The 16,406-nt window shown below is 52.4% G+C and overlaps 1 protein-coding gene across 1 annotated transcript in view; it reads left to right on the top strand.

Annotated features, from left to right (window-relative positions):
* The first annotated feature begins 15,411 nt into the window (after positions 1-15,411).
* The window catches only part of PHF12 (PHD finger protein 12), a 32,864-nt gene continuing 31,869 nt past the window's right edge, over positions 15,412-16,406 (top strand). The window contains exons 1-4 of the mRNA XM_015421858.1: positions 15,412-15,488; positions 15,558-15,691; positions 15,795-15,886; positions 15,968-16,086. Of these exons, the coding sequence (XP_015277344.1) occupies positions 15,412-15,488; positions 15,558-15,691; positions 15,795-15,886; positions 15,968-16,086 (422 nt within the window). The remainder of the gene's footprint in view (positions 15,489-15,557; positions 15,692-15,794; positions 15,887-15,967; positions 16,087-16,406) is intronic.

Below are 16,406 nucleotides of genomic sequence, written 5' to 3'. Positions count from 1 at the left end.
CACCCTCCACGGCCTCCATGGTCTTCACACCCCTCGCCCAGAGGCTGCCCTGAGTCCAGAACCCTCTGAACTTGCACGGGGAAGGAGCGTCAGGATCAGGCCTCTTCCCCCATGCTGGGATTTGCCAACAGCCCGCACCTGAAGAGGGTGGCCGGCTCCCTCGTCCTCTTTGCCTGCCCACGATGGCCGGTCTGGGAGCCTACGCTGAATGTGGTTGCCCACCAAGCATGGAGGGTCTTTCTCAAGCAAGCAAGCAAACGAACAACCCAAAGTCTATGATGTAGGGAAGTCAAGATGAATGTGGGTGACTTTTCTCATGAGCTGGGGAGTCACATGCATTTGCTCCCATTTGGCTGCCAGGGATTTTCCTTCAGGCCAGATTGGCCCAGGGATCCTGGAGGCTTTTTGCCTTCCTCTGGGCATAGAACAGGGGTCACTGCGGGGGAATGGAGGGGGGTGTAGCTGTGAATCTCCTGCATCGTGCAGGGGGGTTGGACTAGATGACCCTTGGAGCACCTTCCAGCTCCTTGTTTCTATGTTTCTTCTATGTCCCCTTCTCCTAACAATTTTGGCAGGAGGAAGATTAGGTGGGCTACTGCCTCAGACGCAAGTCCCCCTCTTGGGAGAACAAGAGGGCTGGGCAAAGCCTGCTTCTTCTCGCAGGCATGTGGGGCCCAAGGCTCTGGCACTGGGTGGGGCTCAAAGATGAGGTGGCCAGAGTTGGACTGCGCAAGGCTAAGCCCAGCAGATGGCAAATAAGAGCGGTGGGCACCATCGTCATGAGACCTGGCTGGCCTTGGAATCAGTGTTCCCTCTAAGCTGAGTTGGTGTGAGCTAGCTCACAGTTCTTTAGCCTCCGGCTCACACGCTGTTGCCTCAGCTCAGGGAGGACGGCTCCAGAGCAAACTAACGTACGCAGCAGCCAGATCGCTCACACACAGCTTTGATGCCAGTCGCTCACAAAGTAGAATTTTTGCTCACAAGACTCCACAGCTTAGAGGGAGCGTTGCTTGGAATGTTCTGTCGGTCCAGCAGTAGACTCTGGGTAGGAGTGGCTCTTAAGCAAAAAGCAGGAGTAAGTGAATGGAACAGAAAGGTTGTTAACCCTGAATGGAACAGAAATGCTGTTGCCAACCTCCAAGCGGGGCCTGGAGGTCTCCCAGAATCACACCTGATCTGCAGGATACGTAGATTGGTTCCCTGGGAGAAAATGACTGCTTTGGGGGCAGATTGTGTGTCATTATACGCCACTGAGGTCCTTTCCCCCAAACCCACCTCCTGAGGCTCCACCCCGCAGACATCCAGGAATTTTCCAACCCAGAGTTGGCAACACGCAGACCTTTCCATGAGCATCTGAGATCACAGAGCCACAAACTTGAGAAGATCCCTTTCTCCCCCCTGTGCTTGCGATGTATTTAGAAAAAGACAGGTGGGAAAGACCCCTTTGGCGAGTCAGCTGTTGCCATCAAAATCTCGGCCTGGAAGGGATGGCATGGGCAGGGGTGGGGGGACAAACTCCCCAAATTCGGCCTGGTCTTGCAAGGCTCTGCTTCTTAGAAGCTGCTGGTTTAGAGAGGGTTTCTGGACTCCCTGCAATCTTCCCTTGGGTCACGGAAGCCACTGACGAGGCTTTCTGGCTGCAAATCCCCCCCCCCAAAAGCAGTTTGTGCCTCTGAAACAGGATAGCTGCATGCACACACACTAGGGTTGCCAACCTCCAGGTAGGGCCTGGAGACCTCCCGCTATTACAACTGGCCTCCGGAGGACCAAGATCCGTTCCCCTGGAGAAAATGGCTCCTTTGGAGGATGGACTCTATGGTATTGTACCCTGCTGAGGTCCATCCGCTTCCAGAATCCTGCCCTTTTTGGGCTCCACCCCCCAAACCTCCAGGCATTTCTCCACACAGAGCTGGCAACCCTAAAAGACTCACCCCCAAATTCTGCACTGTCCCTGCCAGGGGTCATTTCATAGAAAAAGAGGTGCAGGAGCTCATTAGCATAGCTTATTAGAATAACTTATTTGCATATGCCACACCCCCTGACATCACCGGAAGTGTGTCAGAAGGCAACACCCACCGCTCAGGCTCCACTGGACTGTTTTGGATTGCTAGCTACTGGGGGGGGGAAACGTGCAGATCTGCCCTCGGGGGGGAGGGTCTTTCCCCGAAAGCCGGGTTGGGGGGGGGGGGCTCTGCAACTTACCTGGCTGCTTCTTGCTCCTTGTGGCCCGACTGAGGGCTGCTGGGAACGGGGTGGGGCTTGTTGCATGGGCCCACCCCCTGGGCTCCTTACTGCTGGAGCTCCGCTTCTGTGCGCTCCCACAGAAAATGACCCCTGGTCCCTGCGCACTGGCTACCTTCACCCTTGCTGTCTGTCAGGAGTCTCCCTTGCCTGGTTCCAATAGACTAGCTCCACAGAAGATGAGGAAATGCCTCTCCCAAACACAAGCATATAGTATTGATATTTTAGATGGGGGGAGGAGCCTTTTCTCCTTCCTCTCCCACCCAAGTTCAGAGACCCACACTTAGCCCTTCACCCTCCAGCCACGAGCACCCGGGGCCAGGGCCCGAATCCTTCCCCCTTCCCCTACCAGCTCCAGCCTGTACAATGGATGCCCCACCAACCAGGAGACAAACCGAGTTGCCCAGACACGCTCTCTGCCCTCTCTGTGGCTTCCCCAGCAAGTTCAGTTGGCATACGGGCTGCCAGGGAGCCTCTGGCAGGATCCCTCGATGCCAGTTTCTATGAAGGACCTTCCAAAACCGGACCCCGAGTTCCTGCAAGACACATTGTCGCGCAAGCGGAAAAACTGCAGAGGACTTCCTCATTGATTAACACGGGGCCCGATCCAGCCAGAGCATCTCCTGCAGAAGACTCGTTGAAATAAGCATGAACTGCACAAGAACATTACAATCTGGGGGGACTCCCTGGAGGACTGTCGTCACCCCCCCCCCCCGACTGCCCCGCTTCCTAGCCCGTTGCCCTTCATGATGTTCCAAATCCAGCTTGCCTCCCCCCACCCCCAGGCCTCTGGGCAAGATTTCCCCCTTTAGCTGAGACCTCAGTTTTGCCTCTTGCTGTATCCCTTAAGAACTGGTTTCTTTTAAAATGTTTTCCCCATGACATTAACCGAGGGAACCATCTTTGATTTCTGATCCTGGCTGAGTTTCCTTATAATCACCAGCAAATCTGTGGCTGAAAGTAAAGTCGGGCTGCCTCCGTCTCCCTACCAGTATTCCAAGAAGAAGAAGAGGACGAGGAGAAGAGATTGGTTTTATGGATTTATACCCCATGGCCCTTCACTACCCAGAGGAGTCTCAGAGCAGCTTGCAAACTCCTTTCCCTCCCCCTCCCCACGACAGACACCCTGTGAGGTAGGTGGGGCTGAGAGAGCTCTGACAGAAACTGCTCTTTTTCAAGGACAGCTCTTATCAGAACTACGGCTTGCCCAAGGTCACATCAGCAGGTGCAAGTGGAGGAGTGGGGAATCAAACCCGGTTCTCCCAGATTAGAGTCCGTGCACTTAACCACTACACCAAACTGGCTCTCAGTTTGAGCAGCATCCTCCCCGCCCCAGCAAAAAGGCTGTTTTGGAGGGAGGGGTCTGGCTGCCAGTACCCTTCTCCTGAGTCCTGGTGCCCAGGCCAGCGGGCAGCGGCTCCTTCTGCAGTGGGGGTGGGGGTGGGGAGCAGCCGTGATGTTGCATTCTTCTGGAGTCCAGGTCTTGCCGTGACTCCCTGGACATTTCACAGCCTGGTCGGCATCTTGCTTTGAGAAGGGGGTGAGAACGGAGAGGCCAGGCCACCGGGAGGGGAGGACTGTTCCCGCAATAGCTATTAGCAGCGATGCCTGAACAGAACCTCCATATCCGGAGGCAGTGTACCTCTGAATGCCAGTTGCTGGAGAGGAGGCTAAAGAGAGGGAGGTTTGGGCCTCGCGCCTCCTGCCGGTGGGGTTTCCCGGGCATCCGGTTGACCACTGTGGGAAATGGGACGCTGGACCATGAGTCTGATCCTACATGGCTCCGTCTATCGCAATTCCTATTTTCAAAGGTGTCTGCCCTTTGCCCTTCTCTGTTATCCTAGGAAAGGGAGGGCCATTTCTTCAAGTCAGCCCAATTGTCCTTTAAATATGAAACTGTTTCACCCCCATCCTCGAGTCTGCAGCCAGCCCTGGAGCCCCAGAATTAGGGACAGCCTCTCCCTTTCCCCCATCCCTACTCCCGTGGTTTTTTGGTAAACTTCTGTATGTTCCTCTGAGGCCACTGCTGGTGGCAGGTTTAACAGAAGCAGCAACCACTATTTTCACCCCTCCCACAGATGCTCAGCCAAAAATATGGCTGGTTCCCCTTCTCTATGAGAAGGGGGCCACCCTAGCTGGGCTCTTGGTGGTTCTGTCGGGGAGGCTAGCCGGAGGGAGAGGTTGTCACGCGGGAGGATTTTTATCTGTAAATTGTAACATAAGCGTCGAATACTGAGCTGCTCCGACTGTTCTGGTGGGGAGGAACCAACCTTTTGGATTGTTTCATGAATAAACTGGTGTTTTAGAAGAAAAATTGCTACGCTGTGGTGAATTGCGTTCAGGGACCTTTTTGATCGCAGAAACCCCGCAGGAGATTTTCACTCAATTTAGAACTCGCTGTCAATAAATCTTGCTTCTGTTGTCCTAACCAGGCTAAATTTAGCGGCACTGTCTGGGGCGGGAGAGGCTTCTGCCCAAGGAGATCACTTGAAAGTACTTTGGCTCTACGGCTCTGTCAAGTAGGACCCATTCCCTGTTTATCTTGAAATCCCACCATACCGAAGGAAAACAATATTTTGGTCTTCTAAGTGGCAGATCAAGTGCCACTTGTCCTTTTTCCCCCCTGGAGATGCCTGTTTTTAGAATTCATAGAAAGAAGATCAGTATGGTCTCCAAGATCCTCTACACTCCAAAGCTGGCACTGTTGTTCTACTCAAAGTTTATCCCTTCCCTTCTTCTAGATAGGAGGGATTATATAGATAATTTCAATATTACTGCAGAGCAACGGCTTTTCAGATCAGATTCTGAGTCCTTAGAGAGCAGCAGAAGCTTCAGGGTTTCGAGAGTCAAAGTTCTACTGCAGAGCAGCACAGCTCCCCCTCCAAAATGGTTTTTGGATTGTTTTTGCGGGCAGCCTGTGTCACCCTGGAAGCTTCTGGGAGGCAGCGTCCTGTAGTGGTCGGAGAGTTGGATCTGGATGACCCAGCTTCAAATCCCCACTCTGCCATGGACCCTTGCTCAGAAACCTTGGGCCAGTCATTCTCAGCCTAACCTACCTCGCAGGGTGATTGTGAGGATAACATGGAGGAGGCGGGAATGATACTGTCACTTGCTTTGAGTCCCCGTTGGAGAGAAAAGTGGGTAAAAGCATCGAGGAGGATATTGGATTTATACCCCACTTTTCACTCAGAGTCTCAGAGCGGCTTACAAACTCCTTTCCCTTCCCCTCCCCACAACAGGCACCCTGTGAGGTAGTTGGGGCTGAGAGAGCTCTGACAGAAACTGCTCTTTTTCAAGAACAGCTGTGCCAGAACTATGGCTTGCCCAAGGTCATCCAGCAGCTGCATGTGGAGGAGTGGGGAATCAAACCCGGTTCTCCCAGACTAGAGTCCACACACTTAACCACTACACCAAACTGGTTCTCAAATAGCCTCACAGTTTGAAAAGCAGATTGGTGTGGTAGCCAAGAGCACATTCTATCAGCTGTGTTTGCTTTGCCCACTCTCTCCTTTCCTAGACTCAGCTGGAAAAGACAATAATGCTGGGAAATGTTGCAGACAGCAGGAAAAGAGGAAGACCCAACATGAGACGGATTGACTCAATAAAGGAAGCCAAGGCCTTCAGTTTGCAAGAACTTTGCAAGGCGGTTAATGATAGGACATTTTGGAAATCGTTAGTTTGTAGGGTTGCCATAAATTGGAAGTGACTTGGTGGCATATAACACATGTGCACACACCTGCTAGGAGTTTTTAATATAGGTGACATTCCAAAAGGTGATCCTCTACCTGCAGTTCTGAAAGAGTACAGGGGAAGATGAAAAAGACTCCCATTCTGCTACCTCATTCCCTCAGGTGTGTGAACCAGGCTGCCAAATCTGAGCTAATCTCCAAGCACTGAGAGAAATGCCTAGGTTGAAAAGGAGGAAGCTGTTGCATTGGCAAACAAGCATGAGCAAGGAAGGACCAGGCAATCCCAAATACGTATAGACTGCTGTTTGGGGCTCTGGCCAGGAGCTCCAGGTTCACAGATATCCCAAGGAAACGATATACAATATCCATGTTTGCTTGCAAGGAGATTTTGATATGCATTGTTCAAGCTTCCAGAAATAGCAGGGTAAGCTCCCATCTGCTGGGTCTTGAACGCACACACGCACAGCGAAACTTGGCCAGACCTTGAGATGAGATGCATAACTAAAACTAAGCATCTTATACCCTAAACGTTGGCTACCAATCAAGAAATCATTAATCGGGCTATCCCAAACAGTGAGTTGAGCTAAGCTATTCCATACCTGTCATCTAGTGGTAAGAGACAACAACTTGGGCTTTGAAGAAAAGGCCTGTTAACAAGCATAAGAGGGCAAAACATTCCCTTGAGAACAGCCTGACAGCTGCCCCCCCCCCCCAGAACTCAAAGCAGACCAAAAGGTCATTAGCACCAGCCTGTTAACAAAGATGGAGTTACCGAGGCTATACAACCGGACAGGCTTTGCTCTTCAAAAATTAAACGAAGCTGCTACCTGAAGGCCTTTCAAGTGGCCACCCTTCACCAGGGTTAGCTAAAGACAAACCTTTCCTTGCTCTTCTGCAAACAACCAAGTTGCACTTGCACAAATTGTTTTGGGAGGCAGATGCTGATAATGCACTGGACTATGCCACCACATGTCAAGATCCCATATCTTCGATAGCAGTGGAAGAGACTTGTCAGGGTCGAGAGGGCCGGGAAGTTCATGGCTTCCTTTCGACATTTTCTCAGGTAGTGGTGACAGCTCTACCACAGCGTCTCCTGTTTTAGTGCCTCATTTCAGATCTGGATCACATTAAAAGCAGAATTATTAGCCATTATCTGTTATTACAACCTTAAGACCTTAGAGAAAATTACATCCTGGGCTTTAACGGGCATCCAGCTCTTTCCTCAGACCCTCCCACCACCGACTTTTTGGAGAGAAACCTGAATGTGCTCTGAAAGTTTAAACACATGCTTTATTCCCACACAATGTATTTATTTATCTCTGTACATTCTGCACCCTGAATGACTCTCTTTCCTTAATAACAGCGTAAAGCAGCCCAACTGGGCGGACAGCATGATCTAATTTTCATGTTCCCCCTGGAGAGAGTTGCCTGTAATTGCCTGTGATTTCTCAAAGGGTCACCCCCCTATTTCTAAACCCACCCACCCCCGATTTGAATTTTTGGAAAGAAACCTTCCTTGGCGTAAATTGAATTTACCTGCAAAGTTAGTTTAGGATTAGAACAGGCACTCTTGCTGGATAAGCATACAAACATTAGTTCCACCATATAGGCTTAGACTCTCGCACTATTTGAAAACGTATGTTGGTTGCCAGAAGTAACATCTTTCTTTGTTCCCATAGCCCACTAGCATGGAAAGCACCAATCATCATGCAGCAACTGCAACAACACCATGACAACCTCGCAACCGTATAGCGTCTCCTGCACAGAGCGTGCACAGACACTGCCAGCAAGGTCCACGGCCGCTCCTCCAGTAGAGCTGATGCTACAGCTCTGTGGGTACCCATGAGCTCCCGTAGCCACAAGCAGCAGGGCTGCCCCACCCCCCCCGAATTTCAATCCCCAGCTGCACAAATTCAGATAAACTACCACTGAGCAAGCACTCTTTTGCCAGGGAAGACACCAGGGCCATATAGCAGCAGTCTGCCTGCGACACGGTCCAACAGGGTGGGGTGGAAGAAAAGGCATGCATGGGGAAAGGTTCAAGGCCTAGCCACCTTGAGCTGTTCTGGAGTGGGGACGTACACCAGTTCTGAATGAATAAAATAAATAAATAGCACTGTGCAGGGCTATTTTTGGGCAGGAACGCACAGGAACCGAGTTCCGGCTGGCTCCCGAGTTGGCCACACCCAGCAGGAACTCATTAGCATAATATGCCACACCCAACAGCAGGAACTCATTAGGATTGGCTACATTAGGGGTGTGTGGCCTAACATGCAAAGGAGTTCCTGCTCCAAAAAAAGGCCCTGGGTTTTGACAACAAACAAGGTAAACAGAATAAGAAGCAAAAGGTGGGTGTGGCTGGATGAGCACACTTCTGGCAACATGGGGGTGTGGCCTAATATGCCAATGAGCTGTGCTGTCAGGGGTGTGGCCTAATATGCTAATAAATTTCTGCTGTTTGGGTGTGGCCTATTATGCTAATGAGTTCCTGCTGGGCTTTTTCCACAAAAAAAGCCCTGGTAGTGTGGGAAGAACAATGCTGCTGGTGCGCACCTTCACTGGAACAGTACACACGCTGTGGCTCTATTGCTGTCTGAGAGGAACAAGGGGAAGAAATCACATGGAAGAGAGAGTAGGTTACCAGAGCAAAGCTCACAGGGAAGGCAAGCCCAGGAACCAATAACAGTGTGTGTGGGGGGGGAGGATTGCAATGGGAAACAGGAGGCGGGGAGGGGTTAATCCCATTCTAGGCGCCACAAATGCAGACAAGCAAGCCTCGCTTGGGAGGGGGGCATCTGGCAAAGATCATTTCAGATGGGAAAAGAGGGAGGCTTGCCTCACCAAAAGGGCAGGGCAAAGCTCAGTGTTCCCTCTAAGCTGAGTTCGTGTGAGCTAGCTCACAGTTTTTTAGCCTCCGGCTCACACCTTTTTGTCTTAGCTCAGGAAGGAGGGCTCCGGAGCAAACTCATTTATGCAGTAGCCCAATCGCTCGCTCACAACTTTCATGCCAGGAGCTCACAAAGTAAAAAATTTTTACTCACAAGATTCCGCAGCTTAGAGGGAGCATTGCACTAGACCCCCGCAGACTTCCAGAGGCCTAAACTGCAACCCTTTCCAACCCCACACCAGCACTGTATACATATGGTTGCCAACTCTGGGTTGAGAAATTCCTGGAGATTTGGAGGCTGGTGCCTGGGGAGGGGAGGGACCTCAGCAGCATACAATGCCAGCCAATGTTCCCTCTAAGCTGATGCTACCTGCTCACGTTGGGGGCGTGGCCCAGATCATGGGGGGGAACCATATGGTTCCCCCCCCCCGACAATCTGGGCCACGCCCCCAACGTGAGCGATGGTTTGATTCTCCAAAGTCCATACCCGGCATACCCACCCCCAGGAAAAAAGTCTTTCTGGCCTCTAAAGTGCTACTGACCTGGAACCTGGGAAAAAAGAGCCCTAAATCTTGTATGTGGGATTCCGGCTAACACAGCTTAGAGGGAACACTGAATGCCACAGAATCCACCCTCCAAAGCTGGAATCTTCTCCGGGGAAACTGAGATCTGTTGCCTGGAGATTAGTTCTAATTCCAGAAGATCTCCTGGCACCACCTGGAGGCTGGCAACCCCAGTATACAGACTGACCTCCGCCTCAGAGCCTGATGCGCAGGGGGTTTCTTTGGGGTTGTAACTCAGAGCAAGTGCAGCAGAGCAGAGCCTTCAGCCGAGGTCTCCCGGGAGAAAGAGCACGGACGAGGCACGCAGGCCAACCAGAAAGTGGCACAAGGTCCAGTGGCAGCATTCGGCCAGCTGCCTGCCTCATCCGAGGCCCTGGACGACGTTCATTTTGCCGGCCCCCTAAACGCCACCATGTCTGGCTGTTGGTTATTGCCCCCAGCAAACTCTGTATTGTAAAGGGCGTGAGGGTGCAGGGAAAGAAGAGGGGGCCAGGGATGTACCCAGCTCAGAATCTGCATCTGATCGATCCTGTTTCCTTTGGGAGAGCAGCAAGAGTGCGGGGAGTGGGGTGGGGTGTGTGTGTGAGAAGGTTCAGCTCCCATCAGCTACATTTGGGCTGCGTTATCTGTTGGGAAGGCACGAAGAAGTTGAATACCCCAAACCTTTGTACAGGAACAGCATCCACTTTCTGAAAGGAAGGGTTGTGGAATACGGTTGCCAACCTTTTTGTTCCACTCCAGCCCTTGTGCCTGTGAAGCTGGATGCAGATTCCAGAAAGACCAGTGCAGCCATCCCTACCACCACGCCCCCATGATGGTTACAACAATCAGAGCCAGGGGTCATTTCCTGCAGGAGCGCACAGGAGCGGAGCTCCGGCAGTAAAGAGCCCAGGGGGCGGGCACATGCAACAAGCCCCATCCCCTACTCCCAGCAGCCCTCAGTCAGAACAAGAAACAGCCAGGTAAGTTGCACAGCCCCCCCTACCCCGGTCCAAAACAGTCCAGTGGCACCTTTAAGACCAAGTTTTAGTCAGGTACAAGCTCTACCTCCTCTGCAAGGACAGATCTGCACATCCCCCCCCCATAGCTAGCAATCCAAAACAGTCCAGTGGAACCTGAGCGGTGGGTGTTACCTTCTGACACACTTCCGGTGATGTCAGGTGGTGTGGCATATGCAAATGAGTTATGCTAATGAGTTATGCTAATGAGCTCCTGCATCTCTTTTTCTACAAAATGACCCCTGAAGAGCTGTTCCTCTGCTATCTGCCGAGCAATTTTCAAAAACACAGTGGTCCAACTTCAGATAAAAGGTAGCAACTCAAGATTTGAAGTCTGGCAATATTGTTGCAGTTGCCTAGCAACCTCCATAATGGCAACTGAGATCTCAGAGGGCATTCATACAGGTGAAGTTGGGGTCTGCACGAGGAAGGGGGCATCCCTTGCCCCTGTGCAAGTTGAACGAACACCTGATTGCTTGAGGAGACCAGCTGTAAAAGGGACAGTCAGCAGTAAGAGGAAGAGCTGCTCAGGAGGGAGAAGCAATTGACAGCAGAGCCCTAGGCACCTGCCCTTGGAAGTCAGCCGCTCTGTACTCGTTAGGGTTTCCTTTCAGGTATGTGTGCACAGATTACAGTGCGAGGAAGTGCCGCTCCTCAAGTACTTTTCCAGTCTTCACGCCCCAGACCAGCTCCTTACTTCCCAGCTGGGCTTTTTTTTGTAGAAAGAGCCCAGCAGGAACTCAATAGCATAATAGGCCACACCCAACAGCAGGAACTCGTTAGTATAATAGGCCACACCCAACAGCAGGAACTCGTTAGTATAATAGGCCACACCCAACAGCAGGAACTCGTTAGTATAATAGGCCACACCCAACAGCAGGAGCTCATTAGCATATTAGGCCACACCCCTGACAGCACAGCTCATTAGCCTATTAGGCCACACCCCCGTGCCTTCCCTTGGCTTGCCCTGGTGCCCCGCAGCAAGTCAGCCCTTGGACAGACCAGGGAAGGCACAGGGAGGCATTTAAATGCCTCCCCGATTCTTCCAGGGGCCCCCTGCCTTGAAGTTGCTGGGGGGGGGGGTCACTCTCCACACCTTTCCTCTGTAGCCACGCATGCAGAGGTCAGTGAGTAGAGCTCAGACCACTAGTTGTGACTTCGCCCTTCTGCCTGCAATGAGGGTATTGCGGACGATCACAGCATGTTGCCAAAGCTGAAAGAAGCTGTGATATTAGACCTCTTCTTAAGATGTCAAGGCATGTGGGCAATTATCAACCTGTGTCCAATTTCCCCTTTCTGTATAAGACATCTGCCCCTGACCTGCTTCAGTCTGCCTTCAGGCCAGGACTTGGGACTGAAACGGCATTAGTGGCTTTGGCTGCTGGTCTTCACTTACGTTGCTGCTAATGCTGTCAGCCTTATCAGCAGCATCTGATACGGGTGATTACCCGTCAATATTTGGGGTAAAAGGGACAGCCCTCCACTCATTGTTGTCATTTTTTTCTTTGCTTTTTTTTGCCAGCAGGAAGCAAAGAGTTTCCATAGGAGAGGCAGGCTCTGCTAGTTGGGACCTGTCATGTGGGGGTGCCCTTAGGATGCGTTTCATCTCCAATGTTCTTTAACCTCTACATGATGAAACCATTGACTGAGATCATCCGCAGCTTTGGAGTGGACTGCCACCAAAATGTGGGTGATAACCCAGCTTTATCCTGACCTGTCTAGCCCAAGCTAGCCCGATCCTGTCAGCTCTCGGAAGCTAAACAGGGTCATCCCTGGTTAGTACTTGGACGGGAGACCACCACTGAGGAAGTGCAGGGTGGCTATGCAGAGGCACGCAGTGGCACAACCACCTCTGAATGTCTCTTGCCTTGAAAACCCAACAGTGTATTCAGCTCTACATTCAATCATCGCAGCACCTGGAGGCTGCCGGGAAGGTCCTGGGCCAGTGTCTCAAGGCTGTGGTCAAGTGGTTCAGGGTAAATAAACTGAAGCTTGATCCAGACAAGACTGAGGTGATGCCGGTGGGGATGACAGAATGTTTAGAGGGCACCAACCTACCAACCTTAAGCTCTCTTTAGCAGATCAAGTGAAGAGCCTGGGGCTGCACTTGGACTGGACCTTGTCTGTGGATAAGCAGGTTGGTTCTGTTGCTAACAGTGCCTTTTTTGGCTCATCTAGCTCAGGAGTGTCGAACTCATTTGTGATGAGGGCCGGATCTGACATAAATGAGACCTCGTTGGGCTGGGCCAGCCATGTGTGTCATACAATGTAATGCCAGGTAGCGGAGATACAAACTTTATAAAGGACACAAACTCAAAGGTTTTTTTAACTTAAAATAAAAACATGCTTAAAACATTAGTACTCTTGCAATATTTTCTTTAACAGTGTCTGATAACTGACATCTCTTGCTCTGAATTATTACATCAAAATGTCTGTGCAGTTGCAATCTTGAGTGTGCTGTTCAGGTGTGTATCTGTAAGCTGCAAACCTACAATGACGCAGCAGCAGAACTGGAAGAAGAAGCAGAAGACAGCCAGTTCCACTGCAGGCCTGATAGAAGCCCTCCGGGGGCCTGATCTGGCCCCCGGGCCACATGTTTGACACCCCTGCTCTAGCTCATACATCTCGCCCTTTACTTAGAGTCTGCAAAGCCATGCTGATTCATGTTACCATAACCTCCTACTCTAATGTGAACTATGTGGGGCTGTCTTTGAAGACATCTCAGAAGCTTCCATCACTACAAAATGTGGCTGCAAGATTCCTGTCTGGGGTTGGGCACCTGGAATAGGCAACTCCAGTAATGTGTCAACTCTATAGGTTATCCATTTGTTTCTGGGCCCAATTAAAAGTATTGGTTTTACTTTTACTATTAGTTTTACTAAAGCAGTTCCCAACCCAAAGTCCTGATACTTATTGTACTGCATCTTCCAAGATACTCCTGTGTACCAGATACCCTTCTGAGAAAAGCCTTCTCTTGGAAGTACCCTCACCTAGCTGTGTCCATTTGGTAATAGATCACTGGCATTCTTTGGGATAGGTCCAGTCCTCTGGAACAGCTTGCCAGAGTGGATGCAGAGTGTGTTCAATTGCTGTCTGCAGAAATGCGTATCAGACCATGTTATTTCAGAGGGCACTTACTGGAGAGTAAACTATTTGGATAGATTTGGCTGCATGTTTGGACATACAAAGTTGCCTTATACTGAATCATCTACAAAATATATACAAGGGGGACCAGCAATTCAAAGTAGTACAACAATAATAAGAAGAAATTGCTGTAAGGTTCACAAATCACAATGAATAGACAATAACAACTTGTACAAAAATGACGCTTGATGATGTTTATAATTTCTATGTTTTCAGAACACAGGACGTGAAATACGGAAGGTGAGCGATACGAACATCTCGAGTGGTTGTTCGTTTCGAGACAACTCTTTTTCAACCAAAATTCAGTTCTCTGGTTGTCTTATTGTGTTTAGCTGTGATATCAATCTTATCCAACATCCGTTTCAAAAGCACATGGGCTAACAAGTTTTAACAGCACAAAGGCTAACAAATTTTAAATTCAGACAACAAGACAGGGGAAGGGAAGGAGGGAAAACTGAAAGGCAGTGTGGTGTAGTGGTTTCTGTCAGACTAGGATCTGGGACATGCAGATTCAAATCCCTACTCTGCCATGGAAGCTCACTGGGTGGCCTCCACTGTAGTTGCAAAGAGAAAATGGAAGTGAGAGGGTTGCCAACTCTGGGTTGGGAAATTCCTGGAAATTTGGGGGCGGAGCCTGGGAGGGTGGAGTTTGGGGAGGCACGGCACCTCAGTGGGCTATAATGCCATAGAGTCCATCCCCCAAAGCAGCCATTTTCTCCATGAGAACTGATCACTTAATTTGGATATCAGGTGTGATTCCGAGAGACCTCCAGGCCCCATCTGGAGGCTGGTAACCTCAGAAGACAGGGAAACAATTATGATTCCTTAGAATTAAGCAAAAGGAATATATAAAGCTATAGATTGGGGGGCAGATAAAGAATGGTTGGGTTGTAGGTGGGAAGGAGAGAATATGGTATAAGGCTGTGACAAGAAGAGAAAAAGGGAATAGCGTCAAGAAAGTATACGCAGGAAATCGTGATCCCTGCAAGTCCCTGCGGGTCCTCGCCTTGTAAATAGATAGATATAGACAGATAGATGATAGACAGGCAGGCAGGCATAAGTTGCAATGCTGTCGGATGCCATTCTTGATAGACGCCCCTCCCCTCAAGTTGCCATGGTAAGAGAAAGCCTCCCCCATCCACAGTCCTCTTGCTTAGACCGTTTATTCCCCGTCTTCTAGGGAGGGCGCATTGAAGAGACGTCATATTAGAAAAAAGCTAAAGTTTTGCCACACGGGACGAACTGTGCGTGGGCAAGATCAGGATCTTTCCGCTTGCTTCTACTTTTTTTTTTTTTTTTTTAAGGAGAAGGTTGTTATCAAATTAATTAACGGCGGTCATATCTAACGAAGAGCCTCCACTCTGTGGCTTCAAAAATAATCCGGAAATCTGGTCTGCAGACAAAAGAATTCCTCCTTCCCTCCTCCTCTTTTCGTTTTTTTTTACACACTTTCCTTCGGCAGCTGGCTTGTGACGCGCGTGCGCCACTTCACGACCCTGGCGCCAGGGGCGGAAACGGACGGCGACCGTTGCGAGGAGGCCCCCCCCCCTCCGAATCCGTCCGAGCAACACGCACGCGCAGCACGCGAGACGCGCCTGCGTCGAAGCCAACTCGGAAAGGAGGGAGCAGCGCTTGCGCGGGGCAAGGGCGGGGGGGAGATGGAATCGCTGGCGGAGAGAAATAGCGATTGATTCCAGCCGTGTTGGTGCTGCCTCGCACGCCTGCGCGCCGGGGCCGGCCGCTCTGCGCATGCTCCCCGTGCGGATGGGAGGGCGCTCTGCGCCTGCGCAGGGAGCGCTGTGGCGACGGGGCCCTGTGTCTGAGGCGGCGGCGCCCGACCGAGCCCGCCCGTTCCTCTAGCGGAGGCAGCGCGGGCCCCGCCCCCTGTCATGGCAGCCGCGGCCTCCGACTCCCCCGGCCCCTGCGGGCGCTTCCTGCGCAGGCCGACGCCGACCAGGCCCGTCGGGTAGGCCGAGAGCGAGCGAGCGAGCGACCAGAGGCAGGCGGCCCCCCGCCTCTCCCTCCCCCTTCAAAGGCACCAGCCGAGGCGAGCCGCGACAGGCACCGAGCCCCACGCAGCCCCTCCGCCGGGGCCGCTCGTGGATGTGGGACAGGATGGAGGCCAAGACGGTGGTCTACGATCTGGACACCTCCGGGGGCCTGATGGAGGTGAGGGGGGGCGGCGGCGGCCCTTCCACTCCCTCCCCTCCTTCTTCTCCTCCTCCCCCTCCCCTCCCGGCTCACCCTCTCTCTCTTCTCTGCTTCCCTCCAGCCGAGAAGCGGAGCCGGCGGCGGGACGGGGGCGAGCCGCACCAGTCGGGCCCTCACGCGCAGCAGCAGCACCACCCGCACCACCCCCACCACGCTCCGCCCGGCGCCGCGCACCACCACCACCACCACCACCCGCCCCACCACCACCCGCCCCACCACCACCCGGCCGCCCAGCAGCAGCAGCACCGGCGGAGCGGCCGCGCCACCAACCACGACAGCTGCGACAGCTGCAAGGAAGGCGGCGACCTGCTCTGCTGCGACCACTGCCCCGCCGCCTTCCACCTCCAGTGCTGGTGAGTGGGTGGGCGCCCGGACGGACGGACGGCCCTCCTCTCCTCCCCCGGGTTCGTGACAGTTCGCGAGTCGCCGCTCCGGGATCCTCCTCCCCCTTCCCTAGCTGCGTGTGCCGCGCGCCGCTTTCCCCGCGGAAGGCCCGTTAGGCCGCCGCGGTCCGCTTGGCGGCGGCGGCTGGGGCGGAAGCGCGTCGGGGCTCCTCCTCGCCCGGCCCCTTCGGCGGCTCGACCGCCCTCCCGCCCGCCTTTCTCTCCCAGCCGGGCCCCGCTTGCGCTTGACAACATGGCGACCTGCCTGAAATTGTGATATTTTATTCCCA

The sequence above is a fragment of the Gekko japonicus genome, unplaced genomic scaffold (assembly GCF_001447785.1).
Source record: "Gekko japonicus isolate JY-2015 unplaced genomic scaffold, Gekko_japonicus_V1.1 scaffold21, whole genome shotgun sequence".
In the NCBI taxonomy this organism is placed as follows: Eukaryota; Metazoa; Chordata; class Lepidosauria; order Squamata; family Gekkonidae; genus Gekko; species Gekko japonicus.
Note: the sequence above shows the minus strand (reverse complement) of the source record. Positions and strands in the feature narration are given on the sequence as shown.